The sequence below is a fragment of the Entelurus aequoreus genome, linkage group LG05 (assembly GCF_033978785.1).
Source record: "Entelurus aequoreus isolate RoL-2023_Sb linkage group LG05, RoL_Eaeq_v1.1, whole genome shotgun sequence".
Lineage (NCBI taxonomy): Eukaryota > Metazoa > Chordata > Actinopteri > Syngnathiformes > Syngnathidae > Entelurus > Entelurus aequoreus.
This window is the reverse complement of record NC_084735.1, coordinates 72181268-72193342: the sequence shown is the minus strand read 5'-3', so window position 1 is coordinate 72193342 and position 12075 is coordinate 72181268. Positions and strand designations below refer to the sequence as shown.

Below are 12075 nucleotides of genomic sequence, written 5' to 3'. Positions count from 1 at the left end.
CGCTTTATGGGATAGCAATTAAAATATAAAACAGTTCAAAGTAATAATACATAATACAGGAAATATAAAAGCAGTACATAGTAAAATATATGATAACACTGGACATTTCAAGACACAGAACACTAATCCCAGGTTAAAAGCAGATCTGAAGAGGTGTGTTTTGAGAAGGCTTTTGAAGGTAGGAAGGTCTGAGCAGTCACGGATGGGTTTAGTAAACATGAGTCTGAATTCCAGAGAAAATAATGAATTAGGCACTAAAACTATAGTTGACACGGCGCAACATACCATAGCAATCCTCAGCTAAGTGTGCCCTCTAGTGGCTAAGGACAGTACAGGGGAAATTTGTATGCTTAGAAAGTAGTTTGATATGATTACATCCTCATTACCTGTGAGCCTCAACATTAGAGATGGGATTCATGGCTCTTTGAATGGAGGCGAAGCTTTAGAAACCGTTCCTGGCTCGTTGTTATAGTTCTTGTATGATTCCTTAGTTTTCTTTGTTCTTTTACCAAGAAAACAATTACTGGTAGCACTTAGAACATAAGATGTGTGCTTTTGGGTAGACTTTTGGATCGGCCTGGGTGAACCTTTTGGCCATGGCCATGTTTGCACTGGAGACCAGCTGCTGGCTCTCTGCCACAGCGAGACCGGAAGCGATGTAAAGGAAGAGGCGGGGGCTGGGAGGCTGGCGTTGACGTCAGGATGGACGAGCTTCACGGAGCCTTTGCTGGATGAGCGTTTGTCGGACAATTCGGTTATCCATGCGGCCTGGACATTGTCCGAGGGCTAATGGGCAGCCTTGGACGGAGCCGGTGCTCTTGGTCGCTTCGTTAGGTCTGCTCCTGTCTCTGGAACTGCTGCCCGTGACCCTACCAGGCGATGGGGTGTAGCAAAGCAGAGGCCACCGCGGTGTATGTGGGTGTTGAATTGGTGTTTTGGTTCTGTCTATGCCGGGTGCAATCACATGTGTGCAATATGTATTATGTATTGTTTATTTTGTTTTGTTTTTTTGTTGTGTTTTACTTTGTAGCTATATGTAGTAAAGGCAGCGCTAAAGTGGCAGCTGGTTGCAACAGCTCTGCTTTTACAATAACTTATATGTCTCTTGTGTTGTTTGATGTTTCTCTCTTGTTTTAATGTTGTTTTTACCTTATTTTAGTGGACTTTTTGAATCTGCACTACAAGCACATAATTTCCCTCTTGTGGGATGAATAACGTCTGTTCGAAAGTCTATCCTATCCTATTCCAAAAGGCTGGGCCGTATCCCAATACTTTGACAATGGCATTACCACTTGGAACTTCCCCTCACCTAAAAAAAAACGTTGTCGCACAAGAGCATTTTAACAATACAGGAAAACAATGCACAAATAATAATGAGGATAAATGTTATTTATGGCTATAAAAAGCATTAATACAACTAGAATAACAATGAGGAAATAAAAATGTGAACACAAATTGTATGTGTGTAAAATTTAAATGCAGTGGTGTGCAAAAATATTTAAGCACACTTGTTAAAATCTTAGAAAAATTGTGTTTTATTTGTTTCCAGAGAATGAATTTCCCTTTTATGCCATTATGAAAGGTAAAGGCAAATGTATTACCGCAACAATTTTAGCTACACATTTCCCAGCAGACACAAGACATTGATACGTTGATTATATATACATGTCTTTTAAAACTGATCTTAAAACAATGTTGAAAAATTGTTTGTAAATTGAGACAACATTGATATCTAACGCTGGATTCACGTTGATGGTTGAGAAAGGACCACATTAAATGGTCAAATCAACGTCACAACCTGACATTGAATAAACATTGTCAAAAATCCTGTTGTTTCAATGTTGTATAGTGTTACAGAATATTGGTTGGGAAATTACCAAAATCCAATGGTCATATCAACGTCGGAACCCAACATTGATTAAAGGTTGCCAAAAAGCATGTTGTTCCAACATTAAGTTTAAGTTGCTCAATGCCAGCACCTAATTCAACAAGTTTGTTTCAATGTCTTGTGTCTGCTGGGTTATCGGTCCAGTTTATTTTTTATATTTTTCTCAAATATTTAATGTGGTCCCCTTTGGCAACAATCACAGCAGCGCATCTCTCTGGCATTGTGTTGATGTATTTTCTGGGAGTTTCAATCTCGATGTCGTTCCACACTCTCAGAAAGACAAGAGATTTGACTGTTAGTCAGCATTTTCAAGATGCAGTGTGTTCCCCAGAAATGTAAAAAGGTAGCATGCAGGTGTTTCTGGAACATTCATTATGCAATATCAGTATGGTTGCCGGTTCCATTATGAGAGAAACAATAGGACCTTTCCCACCAAAAGTTCAACTCTTGGTTCCTGTAGAAGTGTGTGGTTTGTATTTCAACGTCACTTCACAGTTCAGGGTAGTTTATACAAATCAGGCTGATGACGTATGGAGGAGTGGTTTAGTATATTTCTACATTGATAAAATAAACAGACAATATTAGGTCACAGTTCTTTTACTAAAAAGTAAGTAAATGAAATACAAAGCAATCATATACAAAACTATATGATTTATGAAGTAAAGTGTACCGAATTGTTCATAAAAAGTCAGGCTTTTTTACGCAATGTCTAACAGTCAGGGAGTCGTCCTCTCAGTAAATGATGAATTAATTAGGGCTGTAAATAACAATGTATAAATAATAAATGCCAGTGTTTATCTCACGCCAACAATACAAACACATCGGCTATAGCGTTAGCCGTGTGTTTAAAAAATATGTTTTCGGAACGCCCCCAATAATGTTCAAACAATCAGCGTTCGACAGCACAGCCCGCCCTCGAAAAGGTTCAGGGTAGCTCCGAAAAGTCCCACCTAGCGGACAGGAACTCCAAAAGGTTCCTGAAGAACTCAATTTACCAGAGTAGTTTTTTGGTGGAAACACATAGGGAAGCTTATTTACATATAAGTGTGAACGTTCCTGGAAAAGTTCCTGCGGTGGAAAAGGGCCTAATGATTGAAATAAGACTTTGTTTTCCAGTTCATGGCAAGTGTTTTCATATTTTTGTACACCACCACAGTACTTTATCAGAAACATTAACCAGAAAAGTGAATCCAAATAAATAAATAAAATGAAAATAAATAAATACAAGAAATCATATCTTTCTCCATATGTATATTTTTTAAATTAAAAAATAAATCCAAATGCTGCTTTCTTTTGACTCTTCCTAATGTTCTAGTCCAGTTGCCAGTCGGGTGGGCATTCGCCAAATCTGTACAGATCTGCGTTAGAAAGGTGACGTTCGCGAACAAGTCGAGTCTTTCTAACAGCTCGTTCAAGTGAACGGTGAGAACCGATTCACAGTTGTAATTTGTTTGTTTGAGAGACGTTCTTTATGCAAATTTCCCAGGCTGTTCTCACAGAATCAGGATCAAAATCAGCTCTAATGGCTTTATTTAGTGAAGGAGCAAGGACATCACCGAGTTGGAGTCATCCCAGAGGGCTCTTATTCAAGTGACATACACACACTAAACATAGACAGTTAACTTGGGGTAGGAGTTTTATTAAGCACCTGAATCTACTGGAGCCTTTTTTGCCGCTGTATTCTGAATTACAAATAGATAAAGAACGGGGAGTGGCACCCATTCATCCACAATTTTCTACCGCTTGTCCTATCAGGGTCGCGGGGGGTGCTGGAGCCTATCTCTGCTGCATTCGGGCGGAAGTCGGGGTATACCCTGGACAAGTCGCCACCTCATCGCAGGGCCAACACAGATAGACAGACAACATTCACACTCACATTCACACACTAGGGCCAATTTAGTGTTGCCAATCAACCTATCCCCAGGTGCATGTCTTTGGAGGTGGGAGGAAGCCGGAGTACCCGGAGTGAACCCACACAGTCACAGGGAGAACATGCAAACTCCACACAGAAAGACCCCTAGCCCAGGGACCGAACCCAGGACCTTTGTATTATGAGGCATGCAGTGGCACAATCCTGTGGAATGTTTATGCAAACAAAAGCCAAATTACATTATTATCAATATTTCAAAATAATTCTCCCCAATAGTGTCCATATTATGTATACATTTTTCATCATCATCAATCTTTATTGCAGACCTTAAGATCCATTTAAACATATAAAAACAGAATACAATACATTAAAAAACAAAACAATAAAACATACATTAAAAACAAAACAATAAAACATAAAAATAATAAAAACATAAAACCCAAATGTCAGTTTCTGACATACAAACATGTGTGCCAATGATTCCACAGTCCAGATGAGTACTTAACAGAACTGCAGCCAGAGTTCATTAACACAGAGATTATGTCATTTTCAGACTCAGATACCCTACACATAAACTTATACATAATGTTGCGTAGCAACGCTGAAAAAGTGGGCACCCCAACACTAACAAACATCTGGCTTGCACTGGATCTTCTTGGAATTCCCAGGAGAAGCCTCATACAGTCATTATAAGCAACCTGCAGTTTCTGTATGCTTTTCTGCTTATACTTTACCCACAGGGGGGCAGTATACAGGGGAGTGCAATAGGCTCTGAATAAGTTTATCTTTACATCATATGTGCAATAATAAAATTTCTTTCTCAGCATGTTGGCTTGGGCATACAGCATACGCCGCTGTCTGTATAGGTCATCATCATCACCCAGTAATGATGTGCCCCAGATACTTAGTTTTATCACACACACTCAGCAATTGTTGACCACACATTTATCGTATTACTGCCACGAGTGATTGTTTCCTTGATAAAAAACAAGTTACTTAAGAAAAATCGATATATGAAAATGGATAGATGGATATAGATTTTTTGGGGTTTTTTTGAAGAACGAGCCAGCCTTTTGCACGGCTCTTTTAAAGGAACAACTCTTCAAGGTCTGTCTCCCTTCAAATAGCCATACAGCCCATCTCTAATCAACATGTGCATAAGAACGGCTCCAAAACGAATCGTTTATCATCTATCCATCCATTTTTTACCGCTTGTCCCGTTTGGGGTCGCAGGGGTGCTGGAGCCTATCTCAGCTGCACTCGGGCGGAAGGCGGGGTACACCCTGGACAAGTCGCCACCTCATCGCAGGGCCAACACAGATAGACAGACAACATTCACACACTAGGGCCAATTTAGTGTTGCCAATCAACCTATCCCCAGGTGCATGTCTTTGGAGGTGGGAGGAAGCCGGAGTACCCGGAGGGAACTCACGCAGTCACGGGGAGAACATGCAAACTCCACACAGAAAGACCCCTAGCCCAGGGACCGAACCCAGGACCTTTGTATTATGAGGCACGCAGTGGCACCATCCTGTGGAATGTTTATGCAAACAAAAGCCAAATTACATTATTATCAATATTACAAAATAATTCTCACCAATAGTGTCCATATTATGTATACATTTTTAATTGTTGACCACACCTTTACCGTATTACTGCCACAAGTGATTGTTTCCTTGATAAAAAACAAGTTACTTAAGAAAAATCGATACATGAAAATGGATGGATGGATATAGATTTTTTTGTTTTTTTGAAGAACGAGCCAGCCTTTTGAACGGCTCTCTTAAAGGAACGATTCTTCAAGGTCTGTCTCCCTTCAAAGAGCCATACTAATCCACATGTGCATAAAAACGGCTTCCAAACGAATCATTTATCATCGTTCACAATAATGGGCCGTTCAAAAAACTCAACTCGTTCGCCAACGGCTCTCAAACGAATCGGTTATAATCGTTCACATTAATGGGCCGTTAAAAAAACTCAACTCGTTCGCCAACGTCTCATCTCTACTCAACATGCTCCCTCTAGTGGTACTAGGTAACCACCGTGGGTTGTTTTGTTTTTTTTAAATAAAAAAGTAAAATCATGTTGAAAACATTGATTTTTTTTGTGTGTGTGACTGTTTTCTTCAGCTATAGGCAGAGTAGAAGCAGAGAGGGAGACTCAAATTTCAACTCCAGTTGACGCACCGAGTCCGACGTCTATGTTGGTTTGTGGTCTTCGGTGGCAGCTATGGGGCGGAGAGAGAGGGAGGAGGAGTGCGGATGTCACCGGACAGGACTGCGGGGGAAAGCAACGGAACTGGAAGGCTGTCTTCTCCTCGGGCCGGCCGGTGGGAGGAGGTGGTGGACAGCGTTAAGGTACTTTTAAACTCGCCGAGGTGGAGGGCGGCGTTGGAGCTCGGCCCGGTTGTTGCTGCTGCTTTAACCTGAGACAACATGGAGCTGGAGAACATCGTGGCCAACACCGTGCTACTGAAAGCCCGTGAAGGTGAGGATGGAGAGAGATGGCGGAGTGACAGCTTCAGTGTCTGGTGTCTTGTGTCACGGATGACAAGTGGCTTTGATGGTGATCACATAGTTTAATAATGATGGACCACAACGTGGGAATATAGTCGCATACACGCACCGCATTCTCACTATACTGACGTGCGGAACTCCATTCGAAAACTAAGCCATTTAAAGTCTTCTGTCACCTGCACCTGCATATACGTCTTCTATACCGCCATTGATTGATTTGACGACTACTGGCAACGGTTGGTTGATTCGGCATGTAAATATTGTCATTTCGATGCTAAAATCCGACTAATGACATTATGTGTAACTACCGCTGCTATTTTACTCTTACCGTCCCGCAAGATGAAGCTAAACAATTATCGATTATATTATTCCCCCATAGGCACCGATCCCCGAAGCACCACGTACAATGCCGAGCACCCACGTAAGATTGATGGCAACTTTCAACCTTCAAAATCATTTTTGAAAAATCAATCTTGTTGTAGTTAATTTTACAAAATAATAAAGCCTCAAATCATATGGGATATTAACTTCGCTGAACGTCTATATATATATTTTTTAATACACACACCGAGCACCCATCCATCCATCCATTTTCTACCGCTTGTCCCTTTCGGGGTCGCGGGAGGGCGCTGGAGCCTATCTCAGCTGCATTGGGGCGGAAGGCGGGGTACACCCTGGACAAGTCGCCACCTTCATCACAGGGCCAACACAGATAGACAGACAACATTCACACTCACATTCACCACACACTAGGGCCAATTTAGTGTTGCCAATCAACCTATCCCCAGGTGGATGTTTTTGGAGGTGGGAGGAAGCCCAAGCAGTCACCCACTGGCAGAAATGTAGATCGGCGCCTACATGCGTATTCCCTAACACGTTTTCGTAGGGTTTCACAGTAGTATTTTACAAGTGTGCAGCCCAAAATACTACGATTGTTTATATATAAGAGACATGCATTCATTGTCTTTTTTAGAATGACTGTATGGTTCTGTGTGAAATATGAAGTGTAGCAACACAGTAAGTTTCCCCTGCTTGACGTTGCATCGTCCTGTCGTTTGCAAAACAGGATGTTGAGGGTGAGCAAATAGTACTTTGTGGGTAGACAATGTCTTATCTTTGTTATAATAATGGCCTATTTTTTCTTTTAGAGCATGTTGTGTTTTCATACATGCTGGCTAACTTGGACAACAAGAGACTGTCACAACCCTTAGCTACCGAGTGTTGTGTTAAACATCTTCCCAGCTGATGCGTCCCATCAGCAGAGCAGCACAGCCACAGGCCTTCTGTTGACCCTTGACCTCCCGGGAGTGTAAACAAAATTCACTTTCTGTCACTCGGGGGGGAAAAACAAATGGTTACGATCCTGCGTGGCTCGAACTTGCATCCGCAAAGTACAAAGACAGTTCTAATGTTCGCGTAAGTTGATCTGCGTTAGTGCTTGCAGTATGCTGGGCATTAATTCAGCCAATGTTAATGGTAGGGAGACAGAATTACTCAATGCAAGAGGCTTCCTATTAGCGGCAGAGCAGAGGTTGGAGCGAGCTAAATCCAACCTCAGAACAAACAATTTTATTACCGGCTGATGCCACTGAGACTACTACAGTCATGTGCCACTCAGGCGTGCATACAGACCACAGGTGTCAAACAGAAAGCCAGGGAGTTAAAGCTGCACCGGCACATCAATTTATTGTGGGCCGCCCAATAATTTTAATGTTGCATGCCACATCAATTAATGTGGTCCGCCACAATATTTTAATGTTGCCCGCCACATCATTTAATGTGCTCCGCCACGGCATTTTAATGTGGCCGTCCACATCATTTTATGTGGTCTGCCACATCATTTATATGGCCCATCAATTTCTGTAATGTGGATCATCACATGATTTTATGTGGCAATCCACACCATTTTATGTGGCCCGCCACAAAATGTATGTGGTCCGCCATATAATTTTATGCTGACCCACCACTGCACTCTATTGTGGACCGCCACATAATTTTATTGTGAACCCCCATTGGATTTTTGGTGGCCCGTCCCATCATTTTAACATGGCACACCACATAATTCTAATGTGGCCCACCACATCATTTTATGTGGTCCGTCACCTCATTTAATGTGGTCTGCTACGACATTTTAAAATGGCCCGCCACTTCACTTTATGTGGTCTGCCACATCTTTTATGTGGCCCTCCACATGATATTATGTGGCTCTCCACGTCATTTTATGTGGCCCACCACCTCATTTATGTGGCCCACCATGTCGTTTATGTGGCCTGCAAAAAGCTGGAAATAAAAGCTATTTCTGGCAAAATGTACTTGTTCTTTCGACATCTTTTATGTGGCCCGCCAATTTCTTTAATGTGGACCATCATGTTGCATGCCACATCAATTAATGTGGTCCGCCACAATATTTTAATGTTGCCCGCCACGTCATTTTATGAGCTCCGCCACGACATTTTAATGTGGCCGTCCACATCATTTTATGTGGTCTGCCACAACATTTATATGGCCCACCAACTTCTGTAATGTGGACCATCACATGATTTTATGTGGCAATCCACACCATTTTATGTGGCCAGCCACATAATTTATGTGGTCCGTCCGCCATATACTTTTATGGTGGCCCACCAGTGCACTCTATTGTGGACCGCCACATAATTTGATTGTGAACCCGCATTTGATTTTAAGTGGCCATTCCCATAATTTTAATGTGGCACACCACATAATTCTAATGTGGTCCACCACATCATTTTATGTGGTCCGCCACCTCACTTAATGTGGTATGCTTCGACGTTTTAATATGGCCCGCCACTTCACTTTATGTGGTCTGCCACATCTTTTATGTGGCCCTCCACATGATATTATGTGGCTCTCCACGTCATTTTATGTGGCCCACCACCTCATTTATGTGGCCCACCATGTCGTTTATGTGGCCTGCAAAAAGCTGGAAATAATAAAAGCTATTTCTGGCAAAATGTACTTGTTCTTTCGATTTTAACAGCAAACTGTTCCGCATGCAATTACAAATGTTCTACACTTTAATATTAGCTGATGTTCCAATAATTTTTTTTGGTCATCAAAAATAAACACTTAAAAATCTGCTTGTCATTTTAACTTTCGATTTCAAAGCAAGTTATCCATCAATCTATAAAAAATATAATCATTTAAAACATGTGACTCAATCAATCAATCAATGTTTATTTATATAGCCCTAAATCACAAGTGTCTCAAAGGGCTGTACAAGCCACAACGACATCCTCGGTACAGAGCAAACATACGGGCAAGGAAAAACTCACCCCAGTGGGACGTCGGTGAATGACTATGAGAAACCTTGGAGAGGACCGCATATGTGGGTAATAGACGGACGGCATGGCGTGGCATCTGTAAAGCTGACGTTTAAGCTACTGTAGTGCTGCTGTTTGTAACAAGGCCCATTCTGGAGCAAAAGCGGTTTCTAAAAGTAACCCAAGCACCTCACTCACACAACATTAGTCCATCAGAGCGGTAACAATCTGGCATTGTGCCTTTCACACAGTTTGCTGTAACCATGTGTGCATATACACAAAGACACAGCATCACACTATCACAAAATAAGCCAGCATCTGATTTGACATATAAAACGTTATACCAGGACAGTGTGTTAACTTTGACACTCTAGCCTCCAGCATTGGGGAGTTGCGTAACCTTGCTACTGTAGTAAACATAGAACACTGGGGTCCAAACTTGTGGTTTACATAACTGAGGCGTACCTCAAGGCACCACTTTAAGTCCTCTCCTTTTTGGCAGTTTCAACATTTTTCTTTGTGATGCAATTAATGTAACTAAGGTTTTGCTGTAGCTTGTTTACTTTAGATGCAGTTGATAGTCATTTGTTCAACTTAGTAGTGTTCCTTTAGGGCCTATTTTAGGTCCTCTCTTTTTCATCATTTTGGATAATCAAGTTGTGGGTCACAAGTTCAGTTAAAAAAAAACTTGTATTTTGTAGCAGATTCTTAAAAACACTAGAGTGCTGTGATAGAGATGATCTTTGACTGGCTTTTTTGCAGAGGTTCCTCAAAAACAGCAGAGCGCTCCTGTAACTCTGACAAAATATATAGTCCAAAATCAAATGTCTACTGTAGAGGATGCTGGTTCACCGGAATATACAAAATAAGACTAACAGTGAAAAGAGAAGTCCAGTCCCTTGGTCCTTAGCTGCCTGGAAATGTGGCCCCCAAAACAATTTAGTTGAATATCCCTCTGTAAACCCTATAATATGTATCTCACAGCTTTTTAACACATTTTTAAATATTTTTTTTACACATTAAAAACCATTAGAGGAATATGTACTGTTGTACCTACAAACAATGCAGTTACAAAACATCACGTTTTGTCGAAGCCTCTTCCTGCTGGACAAGACAATGATGAGTTAATAGACTTATGAGACAGTGCTAGTAATTGGTAAAACGATACTGAATGACCGATGCCTTCTGAAACGCAAGGAGCGATATTGTGTCCCTCAACATCTCAATGTGTGTCACTTTAAAAAAAAAAAAAATCACATGGCCGATACAGCTGCTGTTTTGATTGACTGCAAAGCACCATACTGTGTGTTACTATTTGGCTCATTGCAGCTATTTATTAAAAAAACAAAAACAATTATATGTGCTTCATTTTTCTATATTTTTGACTTTGGGAATTATGTCAGTAACTTTTTGTAAAAGATTAACAATAAATATCTTTCACAAGAATACCTATCATTCTCTTTTTTTTTTTTGTGAATTTTTGGTTTCTAAATTGATTGCATGCAAAATAATCTGTACGTTTTTGGAAACAATATTACATTTATGGCTATTGTGTAATCCTACAATAATTGGCCTAATTATTGCATTTTATTAAAGTGGAGCGGTCCTAATATTTTGAATATAGTGCTATTATCATGTATAAATATGTTTGTATTCCCTTTTGCTTTAATATTGTATTAAAGTATTTTTGAAATTGTAGACCCCTGGGCATATAGCTACTATTATTATTTATTTGCAGGTCAAATTTAGTGACTTTTTTAATCCAGAAGATGGCGGACGACTATTATGAAACACCAACACAGTATAAGTGCAGTGTTGATACATGTAGTGAGTGTGCCATACTGTCATTAGTCCTCACTTCACAGCACCCTCTGCTGGAATTATAGCTGCAACACAGTTCTTTCCACTGCAGACAGCGCCATCAAAATACTTTCTATTTAAGTTACAATTAAGAGTAACTAATTATTTACAATTAAAAGTAGAAAAATGAAATCTGCAAATATGTGGGATCTGCGAATAGGTGGGAATCTACTGTATACATACAGACAAGGACAGAAACATAGCAAAATAAAATGAAAAAGTACAATATTAGAAACTAGAAATGTACAGATATTAACTGGAACCTTTATACTGCATTTGATTATGATACTGTTCATTCAGTCAAGTGCAGAGAGTGTCTGGCGTCTTTTGTTAGGTGTTTTTTTTTATTGTGGAAGCCTCTATCTGTACATGTTCTAGTGATAAAGATTACGCACAGACAACACCATCCTTTGTTTTTATCATTTGCTGAACAAATATTACAAGACTCTCCAGACCCAACCTAAAAGTTTTACTTATGAACTGGAACCTTTATACTGCATTTGATTTTGATATTGTTCATTCAGTCAAGTGCAGAGTGTGTCTGGCGTCTTTTGTTAGTTTTATTTGATTTTATTGTGGAAGCCTCTAAGTAAAACTTTGAAGTTGGGTCTGGAAAGTCTGTAATATTTGTTCAGCAAATTATAAAAACAAAGGATGGTG

At 40.4% G+C, this 12075-nt stretch overlaps 1 protein-coding gene across 1 annotated transcript in view; it reads left to right on the top strand.

Moving 5' to 3' along the window:
* The first annotated feature begins 5970 nt into the window (after window positions 1-5970).
* Window positions 5971-12075, top strand: part of grk6 (G protein-coupled receptor kinase 6) — a 38444-nt gene continuing 32339 nt past the window's right edge. Inside the window, exon 1 of the mRNA XM_062048856.1 lies at window positions 5971-6245. Within this exon, the coding sequence (XP_061904840.1) occupies window positions 6194-6245 (52 nt within the window). The 5' untranslated portion in view covers window positions 5971-6193. The remainder of the gene's footprint in view (window positions 6246-12075) is intronic.